General features: G+C 39.9%; 1 protein-coding gene across 4 annotated transcripts in view; it reads right to left on the bottom strand.

Annotated features, from left to right (window-relative positions):
* The window catches only part of LOC117364589 (dynactin subunit 1-like), a 250,634-nt gene that overhangs the window by 135,898 nt on the left and 99,032 nt on the right, over positions 1–15,704 (bottom strand). For all 4 annotated transcript variants that reach the window (XM_033953955.1, XM_033953963.1, XM_033953946.1 and 1 more), the window contains 3 exons: positions 12,904–13,101; positions 8,972–9,176; positions 6,667–6,745 (listed from right to left, as the gene is read on the bottom strand). In XM_033953955.1, coding sequence (XP_033809846.1) covers positions 6,667–6,745; positions 8,972–9,176; positions 12,904–13,101 — 482 coding nt within the window. The remainder of the gene's footprint in view (positions 1–6,666; positions 6,746–8,971; positions 9,177–12,903; positions 13,102–15,704) is intronic.

Consider the following 15,704-nt stretch of genomic DNA (forward strand, 5'->3'; position numbering starts at 1 on the left):
GTCATGGTTATGCTTTGAGCAGGAACATAAATTATGTATATTCCTGGTTTCATTGTTGGAATGCATGTATACTTTAACAAAAGCTAGACATTGGCATTTACATCTGCTTCCCAGCAAATGCAAATGTGAATGCTTGTTAGGACCTGGAGTTTGCACTATTCATCAAGGAGCCAACTGTACTTACCTCTCTGATGTGTAACACCATGTCAGAAATCCAAAAATGTCCAAAGCCTTTTCTCAAGGCTTTGAAAATATTGCAGTCACATATGTAAATGTCACCATCTACATGTATAAGTTGCAATATCACTACCTTCATGTGTAAGTATTGGCACTTATATGTGGATGAGAGCAGGAGGACATAAGACTTGCCACAGTGGGTCAGACCATAGGTCCATCAAGCCCAGGCAGTGGCCTATCCAGTTTACAAGTACCTGGCAGGATCCCCAAAAGTAGAGAGATCTCATGCTGCTTACTCCCAAAGATAAGCTGTGGCTTTTCCTAGGTCTACCTTAATAACAGTGTATGGACTTTACCTCCAGGACATTATCCAAAAGTTTTCTGAACCCAGCTACGCTAACCACTTTTACTGCATTCTTGAGCAATGAGTTCCAAAGCTTAACTATATGCCCTATCTCCAGGTAGTGCCATTCTTTGTTTACACTTCTTTCTAATTTAAATGGCTGTTGAACATGCCAGGTCTTACCTGTGTATTTCTGTACATCCTTATGTATTTTACAAAAGGCTCCACATTTAGTGAGCTTTTTGTAACATACCCAGGAAATCGTTACTGCCTTGACTTGCTGTCCCATTTCCCATATAATGGCCTCATGGAGAACGGGACGCATAGTCTTAACAATGCCACGGTGAAAAACTGATAGGAGTTAAACCAACAACAGTAGAAGAATGCAGAGTCAAGCGCACCATCATTAATATTTACAAAGAAATATCTCAATTCTATACTAGGGAGCAGCAAGTCTGATTTAATGAGAATGACCAGGACATCAAAAAATTGATCAGCCACAAGGCCTTGTGCTGGGCAGAATGACAAGCAAAAGAAACTGACCCCCAATATTTAAAATCCACAGTTGGCATTACTTTAAAATGCAAAGTGCAGCCTTTAAAGTTATAGCCAGATATTCAGAGCCAGGTAGTACCATTCTACTGGTGCTGAACATCCAGGTATAGAGCATCTGCTGGAAGATTTTTAAAAATTTAATTTATTTATATACCACTTATTATATCCTAAGTGGTTTACTTTCAAGTACTTTATCATATTTATTATTATCATTTATTTGTTAAAAAATGTATATACCACATACAACTATGTGGTTTCCATATCACATACATATAAAATCTTGTTTCCCTACCATTATCACATATAACATAGATATGTCTAAACAACATCATTAATCGTTCCTGTTATAAACAGGGATAAAGCACAAATTCAATCAATTCATAAATATAATCAAACTTTAAATCATACATTGATGTCAAAAATAATTTCTAAAAGGCGATTATCAACTGAAATATGCCTTAGCATAAGAAGGCATTGGCAAATAATTGAGTTTTCAGCATTTTCTTAAAATTCATGCTCCCCATACAAAACTGTAGGATACCAGGCAAGGCATTCCATAGTTCTACGCCAGCCACAGATCTCATTGTTGCTCTGATCCTAGCATGCATAGTCGACATTCTATCCTCCAAACTTACTTTCATCCCATTTACATCTCTAAGCTCTCTTCTCGGTTTATAGATCTCAAAGAATTCTTGTAAGATCTTTGGGGAAGCATGATACAATGTCTGATGTATAATTCCAACAATCTTAAACTGCATTCTTTGTTGCATAGGTAACCAGTGTAATTTCTTCAACACAGGCGCTATATGGGTACTCCTAGGAACCCCTGTGATTAATCTTGCAGCTGAGCTGATAAGCATTTGCAAAGCCCTTTCACAACTCCTAAATATAGTGAATTAGAATAATCCACCCTACTCAGAATCAATGGCTGGACCACAGTGCGGAAATCATATGCTGGTAATAATGGTTTCAATCTATAAAGCATTTGAAGTTGCATGTATCCCACCCTGATTATTTTTAATATTTGGTTTTCCATTGTCAAACAACTAAGCACACTCCCAGGACAGCCATCTCCTTTTTACTAGCAGTTTTTTCCCCATAGCAACCACATTTTCCAACTCAAAACTTTCTCTTTGGCCTTTCACCACCATTACCTCCGTTTTGTTGACATTTAATTTCAAATCATGATCACTCGTCCAACTTCCGATCATTTACATGCAAAGATCTATATTAAGGCGGTCTTTTATTGGGAAGAAGAACAGAATATCATTGGCATATATTCTGTACTGCACGCCCATCTCTTTAAACTTCTTCCCGGTGGGCTCAACCTCTATCTAGTGTACCTGGGGCAATGAGGGGATTAAGTGACTTGCCCAGGGTCACAAGGAGCAGTGAGGGATTTGAACCCACAACCTCAGATAACTAATGTGATTTAGCTTTCCTTTTTGTCCAGATAGTTATCTGGTACCAGCACTATATATTGGCAGCACCCTGATAACAACTCTGTGTATATATCCTTGTAACCCGTTCTGGGCTCCTATTGCTACTACTACTATTAATTATTTCTATAGTGCTATCAGATGCACGCAGCGCTGCACAGAGTCACAAAGAAGAAGAAAACAGTCCCTGCTCCGAAGAGCTTACAATCTAAACAGCCAAGACAGGCAAACATGATGCCATGGATACAGTTAAGGGGAACAGTTAATCAACTGGCTGGGTTGGAGGGCAGAGGAGTAGGGTTAAGGATTGAAGGCTATATCAAAAAGGTGGGTTTTGAATCTGCTTCTGGGGAGGACGGGTTATAAAAATGAATAAATAAATAACGTATGGTTCCACCGTGGCTCTGCCCCCCCCCCCAGGACACCCTAGCACCACTCAGATACTGATGAGCAGGGCCGGATTAAGGCCAGCTGATGCCCTAAGCATAGCCCAACAATGCTGCCCCTCGGCCCTTCTATTACTTAACTGATGAGCCATCTATACACAATAAGTGCTGAGACATATCATTACTGTATGAAACAAAACACAATATACTATATATTTATAATGATTAGAGAAACACTGAAATTCATGTTGGATAATGGATGTGGCAGATGGCAATGAAATAGTAAGTCACAAAAGATAGGAAGTATAATAATCAACAATAATCACTACCCAAACTTCACTTAAAGAATAATAAAGTCAAAAAACAAACACAGGGTAGGGAAAACCTGAAAAATTATTTTCATAATTAAATTAACATAATAGTTATATATAATATAAAAGTTATATATTATATATAACTATTATATATAAATGTTTTTTAAGATGTGTGCTTGAAAGTATCCTTTTAATCAATCCTGTGACACACAAAATAACAGGAAGTATTTCTGTATCTTTCTGCCATATTTTCTGGGTCTCTGACTGCACTTGTTGGTACTTGAGGATCTTCTTTCTGTCTATATAATTCATTGAATAATCACTTGATATTAATACCTCTATTATCAATGCATTTTTTCCTTCATCACTCAGGTTTTCTTGCATTCAGCTTTCTATCCTAACCTCTTTGTTTTCAATAATTCTCTTCAGGTTGTGATCCCAATGCTTTTCCATTACAAAAATATTTATTTATTAGGGGCTCCTTTTACAAAGGTGTGCTAGTGGTTTTAGCGCACGCTTAGCGCGTGCTAAAATGCCCTGCATGCTAGCCACTACCACCTCCTTTTAAGCAGGCAGTAATTTTTCAGCTAGTGCTTGCTATAGCACGCGCTAATCTTGTGTGTGCGCTAAAAACGCTAGCGCACCTTTGAAAAAGGAGCCCAAGGATTTATTTGCTGCCTTTTTCAAGAGATTTACCCAAGGCGGTGTACAGAAAGAATAAGTCAAACATTTGTAATGATTACAAACTTTCCAGTGGTGAAAACAAAAACTGTGGATACAGATGTTCTGGAGATAATTTATTAAAACCATGAAAAACCCAACTCAATTGGACTGAAAACAGTCTATTGTCTTTAAACATGTGAGCAAAGAACACCGCAGACAAGCTGAAGTAGCAAAAAAAAAAAAGCTACTTCAGCTTGTCAGCTTCTCTGCAGTGTTCTTTGCTCACATGTTTAAAGACAATAGACTGTTTTCAGTCCAATTCTTTATATGTGAGTTTGCAAACCATTGGACCCCTGAGGAACGCATGTTCGCCGAAACATGGACCGTGTAGGGTCCGGTTGGATTTTTATCACAGTAATTTTTATCATTGTACTTTAATTGAATTTTCATGTTTTTATATGTCAGCGTTTAATAAATTATCTCCAGAACATCTGTATCCATAGTTTTTTGTTTTCATCGGTGGATTGTTTTCACTGTGGATCATTGGGTCTCCCCATTTTTCTTTGTTGTGCTAAACTTTCCAGTGGGCCACCTTAGCATGCCTTTCCATATAGAAATCTTCTGCCACCAGAACTTCACAGCCAGCTACAAAATGAGTAATCATTTCCAACTCAACCTACAGATGTCTGTTGTGCCGGGCTTTTCTATGCTTGCTGTGAACCATTTTGTGTATAATCTGTTGTCCTGGGCTCTCACTATCAATTGTTCATCCTTAGATTTCAATTCACCTCTTTTTAACCATGAGTCTGGTTTTGATCAATGAATGGTTCCTGGAGTAACGCATTACATTTCTCACTGTACTTATGCATTTTCATTCTTTTCCTGCTTTGTGGATCTAATTCTTTGATGATTTTTTTCCCTCTTGTTTTGCAGATTTGGTTGGTTTCTTCCCTATATGCATATGCTAGCATTCTAAAGAGTTATGCATGTAATCAGCACATTAGAATCTTCTTAATAGAAGTAGCCCCAGAATGTGGAAATGGGACTGGAGAGGAGTTAAAACAAAAAAAAAGAAGAATGGAAAGCTGAGTATGGAGAAAGGGAAAGAAGATAAAACTTGGAAATAGAAGAAGCTGGGTTTGGAGAAGGAACGATAGTTAGAGGAAGATAGAAGAAGCTTTGAGAAGGGGTGAGTACAGAAGATTGAAATAGGGAATCAAGGAGTGTAGAGAGAGAATGGATAGTAGGAAGTCTAGAAAGGGAGTGAGAGTAAGAGACTGAAGATTGAGGGGTAAAAGAAAGAATGAGAGATAAAATGTAACTGAGTAGAAAGAAAGCAAAAAGAGAAAGAGAAAGAAAAACAATTAAAGGGGAAGATCAATGTCAGAAAGATGTAGAGAAGGAAGAGAAGAAGATAGGGGAGAGAAAAATGGAAAGGAGATTCTGGAAGAAAAATTAGAAATCAATGTAAGGAAAGTGGAAAAGAGACTGGAATGAACTCAATTAGAACATTTTAATCTAATCTAATCTTTGGTTTATATACCGGGTCATCTCCCAGTGGAGCTCGACTCGGTTCACATGTAATTAAGACTAGAGTACATAGCAGAAAACATAGAAGGAAGAACTAAAAACTAAAGTACATAAGAAAAGCAAAGCATAAGAAAAATAACTATAATATTATCATTTATCTTATCTTTAATATAATTAATATAAAATAATATAATATCTTTAATATAATTAATTTTACTCCATTAATTTTAAATTTTTAATGTCTTTTTAATATAACAGGCTGTATTCCTTTTCTTATTATTTTGTATTTCACTGATTGTCCAGTTTTTCTTTTTTGGAAACCGCCTAGAATTCTTTTGATTAAGGCGGTATAGAAAAATAAAGTTATGTTATGTTATATTATTTCATTGAGGCTGTAGTTAAACCATTTAAAAATTGTGAGAACAACAAAGTTTTCAGAAATTTATGAAATAATTGCAGCTGGAGTCAGGAAGTTAATTCCAGATTTCTACAAACTTGAAAACAAAAGAATGCCCAAACAATAATGATAGAACAGATCTACACTGAGCAAAGCATTCCAGGAAACTTGTGAGGTCCAACATAGGAGAGAGGATTCAAGCACTTGATGCAACTGCTTCACCCTCGACGCCCCTTTTTTAAAAGCAATATAGCAATATTGGATAGCAATATACCTTAAGACAGTGTTTTTCAATCTTTTTACACCTATGGACCAGCAGAAATAAAAGAATACACCGTGGACCGGCGGTTGAAGAACACTGGGCTAAGTCATGGGCCAGACCCCGCCCATCTCTACCCAATCTCCACCCCAGACCCCACCCCCATAATAGTACTAATTGCACCTTGCACGTCCCGTGCCTCATCTGGAAGCCTTCCCTCTGACGTTGCAACGTCAGAGAGAAGGCTTCCGTTACAGCCGCAGGATGCCCGTAGGAGCCACTGCCCTTGGCTTTGTGCACTGAATCAGTTAGGAAGAGGGAGCTGGCTCAAAGATTACACCGCATCGATCGCACCGTGGACCGGCGTTTGAAGAACACTGTTTTGGGCCTGATGCACGTGCTGGCCCTGTGGACCGACAGGAAATTTTTGTGGACCGGCACTGGTCCATGGACCGGTGGTTGAAGAACACAGCCTTAAGACACTAATGGAAAAACTGCCACGATTTGAAGAATTTCCAGCACACATGTTCAAAAGAGCGATCGCATTCAATTTAGGAAAATATATCAATTGAATACGGAGAAAAGAAGTGGGGTCAGACCTACCTGACAAGGGCTTCCTTCAGCCTAGCATTTTGCTCTTCAAGCTGTTTAAGATGGTAACTGGATGCTGCTCCATCTGAGCCTAAAGAAATCAGTGATAGGAATGATCATTTTTTATTCAGTACACACAAAAATAATTAGCGAAACAGCAAAAGAGTCATGTCATCAGTGATTGTAACAATCTAGAAGCTAAACTGGATTTAGTGGTGGTCATGGAGAAGTGGTACATGGAGAATTATGACTGGTATATGTACTTCTTAATGGTGCCATGAGATGAGTGCAGTGATCTCTGGTAGGGGAGAGGCAACCCCCCCCAAAAAAAAACAACAAAAAACCAATCCAACTCAACTGATTATAAACCATTTAGATAACCTTTGTAGGCAGTATATAAATACCTAATAAATAAATGACATTTGAAATCATTGTTTTATTGTGGCATACAGTATACAACATGAACAAAAAAGTACAAGTACACTGTTCATCTGTTAACATCCTTCAAAGCAGTTTCCCAGGTTGTCTTGTGTGTCATCCAGTTTGTAAGGGACACACACACACTGTGAATGCATGGTATTACAAGTCATTTCTGCAGTACCATCTGTATCATGCATTATGGGAGAAACATCCAGAACTGTTGCACAAAGTCATAATTCTACATGATAATGCGTTGAAGGATATTAATAATTAAACATACTCACTCTCAAGCTGATTGTGTGTTTGGTTTAGTGAAACAGCTAACATTTATTACTTTGTTAATAAAATGATGATTTCAATGACGTTTACACTCATCTCTCATCTGGTGGCAGCATTAAGAAGTATATGTCACACACTTTCAAACATATATACAGTCAAACTTCGGTTTGCGAGTGTTTTGCAAGATGAGCAAAACACTCAGCAAACTTTTGACTCGCAAACCAAGCGAGCACCCCCCCGATAACCGGCATCGCTCCCCCCCCCCCGCTCGCAAAGGCCCCCTTGCTCCAACCGGCCCCCCCGCCCGAACAACTTAAACTTACCACCCCCCCCTGTCTGGCACCAGCACACAGGCACAAATCATGCCGGTGCCTAGAAGATCTTCCGACTTCTGCCTGCCTTGAGCATGCATCTGCGCATGCTCAAGGACTTCTAATTCTCCCTCTCGCGAGGGAGATTCTCGGCGAGAGGGAGAATTAGAAGTCCTTGAGCATGCGAAGATGCATGCTCAAGGCAGGCAGAAGCCGGAAGATCTTCTAGGCACCAGCACGATCTGTGCCTGCGTGCTGGTGCCAGACGGGGAAGGGGGGGTAAGTTTAAGTTGTTCGGGCGGGGGGGGCCGGTTCGCATGGGGGGGTGCTGGTTGGAGTGAGAGGGCCTTTGCGAGGGGGGGAGCAATGCCGGTTATCGGGGGGGGGGGGGGGGGGGAATGTATCAAAGCGAGTTTCCATTATTTCCTATGGGGAAACTCGCTTTGATAAACGAACATTTTGGATTACGAGCATGCTCCTGGAACGGATTATGTTCATAATCCAAGGTACCACTGTTATTAGATTTCCAGTGTTGGCACATTTTTGAGAGAAAAAAATGGTTGCTATTACTTATGAATCAACCTTCAGTATTATTGAAGTCTACAAAATTCTCAGTGGTGTAGAACGGGTACAAGTGAATAGATTTTTTAATCCATCAAAAATTACAAAGACTAGGGGACACTTGATGAAGTTAAAGGGAAATACTTTTAAAACCAACAGAAGAAAATATTTTTTTCACACAGAAAATAGTTAAGCTCTGGAAACCCCCCCCCCAGAGGATGTGGTAAGAGTGGTTAACATAGCTAGTTTTAATAAAGGTTTGGGCAAGTTTCTGGAGGAAAAGTCCATTGTCTGCTATTGAGACAGACATGGGGGAAGCCACTTCTTGCCCTGGATAGGTAGCATGGAATGTTGCTATTTTGGGGGGTTTGGCCAGGTACTTATGACCTGAATTGGCCACTAAGAAGATGGGATACTAGGCTAGATGGACCACTGGTCTGACCCAGTTAGGCTATTCTTATGTTCTTCCTGGTCCACAAGCCCTGCAAGTTCATTTTCAAATGGAAACTCCCTTCAGTACTTCCTGTGTAAATATGAGGCTGACAGTAGGCACAAGAAATATACATATGGTAAAGTACATTAACCCTTGTGCATACATTACCTCATCTTCCTACCTTCTTGCTTCTGGAAGAGGGTAGTTTTCATCCTGGTAAAATTACTTGGGTAACTGCCCTTTTCATTTAAATGTTCATTTATAACCAGAATTTACTCCGAGCTGCCATTAGTGATCATTTCTTATTTCTCACCTTTCTCTTCAATTTCATGTTTGACAATTTCCAAGTCCATTGTGAGCTCTTCCACTTTGTCTTTCAGGGAGTCAACTTCTTGCTGCAGGGATTCAGCCCTTTCTTCAGCCATCTCCTTGTCTAGAGTTGCCATCTCAATGGCATCAGCTGTGTCGGCCATTTCCTCCATGTAACGCTCTTTTGCTTCAAGGGCCTCTTGGGCATCCTACAGTCAGATATGAACCACATGTAAATGCCCTTCCCTATTTATCCTAATTGCAAACAGAAACTTTCTAAGGCAGGGGTGGTGAAAAATAGACCAGGAATTCAATGCCAGTTGCCAGATATGGCCCTGGCATTGAATTTCCGGGTTTGCCACTGATCCCAGAAGTCTGAAAACTGGCCACCAAAATGTGAAATGTTTAAAACAAATTTGATATACCATTTAACATATTACAATTCCAGGTGGTTCACAATAATAATAAAATATTTAAAAAGTAAACAAAAAACACCCCCCCCCCAACAATTATGCAATCCATTTCAGGATAGGAAAGGCTTATTAACATTCATTCCAGACCGCTCATTCATTACTAAAAATATCAATAATACAATCATATAGAACAACAGTGCCAAACCTCTGGACATTAGCCTGTGAAAACCTGTGCAAACACTAAAATCTTCAAAGCAACTTGGCATCCAGTAATTAAATCATTAAATTAAAATAATGTTCTTATTTCATTTGGAACGTCTATGAGATTCAAGAGTCAAATTTCAGCAAATAACAATAAACTTTTGTTAATACTGACGGGGGTTGCCATTCAACATATTACTGGAAATTGGAAGGACTATACTAAACTAAATTATACCTTTTGGTGGAATTCAGTTTGTCATATTTATAAAATGGAGAGAGTGCTTGCTATACAGCAAGGAAATTATAATAGTTTCAAAAAGATTTGGGGGCCATTGATTGCATATTCTAATGATTAGACACATTGGACACCTTTTTATTACATTGGACTATATTTAATGTGGGGATGGGGAGATATGTTATGTGATTTAATGGATTTATTCCTGATGAATGGGATGGGTGGGGGAGAGGTCTTTTTTATATGCATTTGACAATATTTGTTAGAATGTCAAGTGATTTGTACGAATTATCTGATTGAATATTGTACACTTGTTGCAAGAGTTAAAACTGAATAAAGAATTTAAAAAAAATAATAATGTTCTTATTTCTTTCTTTGTTGTCTGGCCATTTTAATTTTCTAATCGTTAGTTCCAGACTATTTTCTGCTTTTCTCTTTTTCACTTCCTCTGCTACATCCATCTCTAACATTGATCTTTTCCTCTCAACTTTCTTCTATTCATATTTCTATCTCTCTATCTTCTCCTTGTCTCTCCAGTCTTCAGTTTCCCCTTCTTACTAAAACTACCAACAGCTTTCTATCTCATCCCCTGAGCTGGTTCTCCCATTCCCATTCTCTTATTAACTCTGTCCTCTCTTCCAGCATCTCCCTCTCTCCCCTCTGTACATAATATTTGGTACAGCACCATCTCTCAGTTTCCCTGCTTTCCTTTCCTATAACCAGCATCTCACCACTGAATTCCTATGCCTTCTCCCATATCCACCATTTTTCCATTTTCTTATTCCTCTTGTGTCCTGCATCTCATCTTCCTAATTCTGTGTCTACAATCTCTCCATCACCCTATTCTTCTATACCCCAAACCAAGCATCTCCCAAACCACCCTATTCCCCCCTCCATGTCCCATTTTTTCTCACTTTTCCTCATTTTGCATCCCTATTGCCGCTCCTTTTCTCATTCTTAAGCCAACATATCCCCTCTATCACTTTGTTTCCCCCAATGTCCACTATTCTCTTCCTCCTTCCAAGTCATCAAGCCAACATATTCCCTTTTCCCCCTCCCTCTCCTCCAGTTCAGCATTTTCAGTTTCTTCCCCTTCACCAGGCCAGCCTTTGAGTCTGTGCACCCTGCTGATAGCTCTGCCTGTCCTGCCTTTCAAAATTAGTAAGTCTTCATTAGAGGCAGCAGGTTGGGCACTGCCATCAACAGCCCCATTGCCACTGCTGCTGTTCTTGGGAAGCGGCAAAGATACTGGACTGAGGGACTAACAGCAGAAGAACTGACAATGGGCGGATTGAAAACATGAATTCATCTAAAAATATACTGTGACATGACACTGATACCAGTTCCCTGATGAAGCCCTCCAGTTTTGGGTGAAATGGGCCCCTTTGGATGGTCGCTCTCTTTTTCATTTTGAGATAAGTAGTAAGACAGACTGTCACAAGTCTGTTTTTAAGTCTGTGAATGGCTTTATTCCCTCAGAATTTCTTTATAAGAAGCATTTGTGTAATATTTACCTTGAGTTTTTAAAGTACTCATGTATATTTCACCAAGAAAATGTAAAAAATAAAAATTATTATTATTAGTGAAATTCTGATGGGGCGAAGCACTTTATGACCGAAAAGCAGCATTGGTCATAGTGCAGAAGCAGGAGTAGGATGGAGGGGAGGCAGTTTAGTGGGTGATGGAACATTTCTTGGGGCAATTTTGAAGATGCAGGCATTTGGGGGCTGCGAGGCAACTGCAGTTTATGGGGTGCTAGGGCAGTGCAAGATGATGGTTTGGGGGCTAGAGTAGCTTGGGGCATTTGCAGAGGGTAGTGTAAGGGACTGAGACATTTTGAGGCTGAGGGATAGATTCAGGGTAGAGTAGTTTGGGGGGGATGGGGCTTTTTGGGGGGTGGGAAGAGCAGAGGAGAGACAGTTTGAAAGGAGCAATTCCCTAGGTGCTATATTTCAGTCAGGGAGCAATGTAATGTAATGTAATGTAATTTATTTCTTATATACCGCTACATCCGTTAGGTTCTAAGCGGTTTACAGAAAATATACATTAAGATTAGAAATAAGAAAGGTACTTGAAAAATTCCCTTACTGTCCCGAAGGCTCACAATCTAACTAAAGTACCTGGAGGGTAATAGAGAAGTGAAAAGTAGAGTTAGAGGAAAAATAAAAATAAAATAAACATTTTAACAAGACAGCATTGATCTAAATACTTTGGAAGGTAGAAGAGAGGAGAGAAAGGAATAGAAGCAGAAGGGGGAGCCGTTGAACAGTAGAATTCTGGAGAAATTTAAATGATAGAAATAGAACAAAACAAAGACAAAAGGCAAAACAATAGATAAGATTAAAGATAAATCATAAGCTGGAAAGAAAAATAAAATAAAACTTTGTCTTCAATCCACGGTTTCAGCGTCAGTGATGAAGTGATGAAGTGGAGCAAGTAAGTTTAGGAGGAGCGATTGACGTTTCCAGAAAGGGCTTCTTCAGGGAAGAGACTTGGCCGACAGTCCCAGGATGCCTATGTCTCCTCCCCTGCGATGTTCTCCCATCCATGCATTTCCTCCCAGACACACTGCCCGTGCCCCAGCCGCTCCAAGGAGGCTGCTCCAGATGAGGCCTACGGTGAATGCAGGATTCTCTTCTCTGCGGGATTCATTTTGCACATACTTTAACAGTAATGATCCTCACTTTTAAGACATATGTGGAATATGATCCCATTCTCTCAAATTCACTACTAATGCTCATCACAATACATGCAGAAAGAGAGCTTCATAGGATGTTAATATATTTCACTCTATGTAAATTTATATGCTGCAGAAGTTGGAAATAATTTTCCCACTGAAAATTTTACAGAATGGGATAAAACTTAGCATGGCAGAAAAAAACAGCAAGACCAGTCCAAGAATTCCAGAGACATAAATCCCATATTTTTCTAAGAATTAATTTGTTCCTAGACAGACAGACATTCTCTACCCCTTTATTGTAATTCCTTCTAACTTCTGCAGGGCTGGAAAGAGAAGAATTCAGGTTTAAAGTGTTTCTGAAGCTTCATTTGCAAAGAGATTAGAGTGGGTTATGAAAAAACACTTACCTTTTTCACTTCTTTGAGTTGCCGTTGTAGGTCGGCCTGCTGCTCCTGAATTTTGATTTTCCATTCTTGAAGATGCTCCAGCTGAATCTTGTATTTCTCCAGTTCTTTGAGTTTGGCTTTGTCCTCATTTCTCTTAATCTTCAAGGTCTCTAGCTTCTCCTCCAGGTCCTTCACCTGTGCACGCAGGCTCTCCTCCTCCTGTGGGGGCCACAGACCAGGTTAGTACCCACTGTATTTGATATGTAGAGTTCTAGTAACCATATTTGTCTTTGAACCCATGGTCCCTGACTTTATTCATTGAACCCTGGCCAGAAGTGCAAGCTCCCATGGGAAGGGAAATAGGAGATGGATATTACAAATCCAAACAAATTGAGATATCTTTTGAAGGACTGACAAAATACCTGAACTTTTTAATTAGCATTTATAATAAGTTTATAATCATACTTCTGGTGGAGTTCTGCATGACTGTGCAATGCAGAATTTCAGCAGAATTGCACAGTCACACAGAATTACCTTTTCTTGCGCAGATGGTATCAGCTTCTTCAGGTCATGGTATTGGCAGCAATTCCCACAAGATGCCTGCTGCTAACCCAGAAGTCTCTCTGCAGCAGAGGGGAGGCTTCCAGGTCAGCAGCAGAAAGTGTGTGAGAATCGCTGCTGATACCACAACCCAAAGAAGCAAGCCTTAGAGTACAGGGGAGAGGAGGAAGGAAAGATGCTGACTTGGGGAAGGGCGAGAAGAAGGAAAGTTGCTGGCACAGGAGGAGGGAAGGGATGAGAGGAAGGAAAGTTGGTGGCACAGGGGGAGGGGTGAGAGAAAGGAAAGCTGCTGGCAAAGGGAGATGGGTGGGGTGAGAGGAAAGGAAGAGGCTGGCACAGGGGGAGGAGAGGGAGACATTCATTTTGAGGGGAAAGGATGAAATTGCACATGATAATGGAGGGGAAGAAGGGAGAGATGGTGCATGGAAGGGGATAGAGAGGTTTGGCCAGGGCACAATGGAGGGAGAGAGAGAGGTGTTGGACATGGGACTGGATGAGAGGAAGGAAGAAATACACAGGAGGCAGAGGGGTAGAAAGAGGGAGATGTTGGATCCAGGAGCAGAATGGTGTGATGGAGAGATGTTTGACAATGGGAGTGAGAGAGTGGGAAAAATGCTGGACTATGGGGGAGAGTGCAGGAGCTGTCAGGCTACGAGGGTGGGGAGGGAAGGAAGAGGGAGCAGATGCTGGGCTATAAGGGTGGAGGAAGACGCAGAGAATGGTAGAACCCTGAGAGGGAGGAGAGGGTGGCAAGGAAACGGATGAAAGGATAGATATAACAGAGGGTAGAAATATGGAAATGGGAGATATGTTGAAGATGAAAGGGAATGGGGGGCTGAGAAAGGAATGAGATGGGAAATGGGAGAGAAGATGGAAATTTTATAGGTAGCTGAAAAATAAAAAAAAGAGGAGAAGGGTAAGAAAGAGGCAGAAAAGAGTGAAAAGAAATTATCAACATGTCGGAGACAGGTGTAGTGAGGCAACAGACAGAAGAGAGGAGAAAAGACAAATGCATAGAAGCTTGACGAAGAATTAGCAGACAACAGGAAGCAGAAAAAAGAAACTGGAACCAACATGATGGAAAAGTAAAACACGGGCAAAAACAGAAGAAAGCAAATCCTTTGCAGAACAACACAGACAAAGTTACAGCAAAGGGGATGAAGACCAACTGGATGATAATTGGATCAATTTATTGGATGATGCGAAAAGACTCAACATGATTCGTGTTTTGGCCAAAAGGCCTGCATCAGGAGTCTATAAGCTGGAATGATCGATAATCTTCCAAACAGCGATCACAATTATGGGTTGATGTGAAGTCACAAGGATCATACAATCGTTCAAGGCATGTGAGGTGTCAGATAAGTGTTTGCCAAATTTAGCAAAAATATTGTTTAAATTTTGACAAATATACTTGCAGAATTTGCTAATTTTGTGTGCAGAATTTTGAATTTTTTAAACAGAATTCTGCCAGAAGTATAATTATTATTACACTATATCGTTAACAAGTAAAAGAAATTAAGAAAAAAATGAGTAAAAAAAAAAATCTAATATTTCCATTAAACATTCACAAGTCCACATCATGGGATAAATATTAACTTTAGACATTAAGTAGCAGACAAAAAAAAAATCACCTAAACCCAATCATACTTTTTAACCTGCTGAGAATTTGTATCATTTGAAATTGCTCTCTCAGCCAGGATAACTGGGTCAAATATGAAGAGGGGGACAAGTTACAAACAATGTAACAAGAGTGATAAAGTGCATATATTGAAATGAGAAAAAAAATCACTCTAGACCTATTCAAAGTATTATATGGATGATATAACAAAGTTCACAGGTTTGCTCAGAATCATGGAGGGGAAAACTGGGGCGAACCCCAGAAAAAACCACCTCACAGCCCAATCATCGCATGGAGAGTAAACAAAACGTTATATCATTTCATATATGTTTTTGATGTGAAAAAACTACTGTTTACTAAATTTGTAGTCGAAGCACTAGACAAACTTAACTTGCAGCTTGCGAGTTCCGACATGCATGTTTCGGTCCTGCCTCAGGGAACGCACAGGAAAAGACAGAAAAAAACACTCATGCGATGGGTGTAAAGAGATTCTGGACTACTTGCGCGGCTTGGCAGCTTTGAAAAGGTCCTTTTCAAAGAAAGCTGCCAAGCCGCGCTATGCGCGCTACGTTATGTGAGACAGTAGTCCTTGTGGAATCTCTTTACACCCATCGCATGAGCGTTTTTTTCTATCTTTTCCTGT

This window comes from Geotrypetes seraphini, chromosome 1, assembly GCF_902459505.1.
Source record: "Geotrypetes seraphini chromosome 1, aGeoSer1.1, whole genome shotgun sequence".
NCBI classification, from domain to species: Eukaryota; Metazoa; Chordata; class Amphibia; order Gymnophiona; family Dermophiidae; genus Geotrypetes; species Geotrypetes seraphini.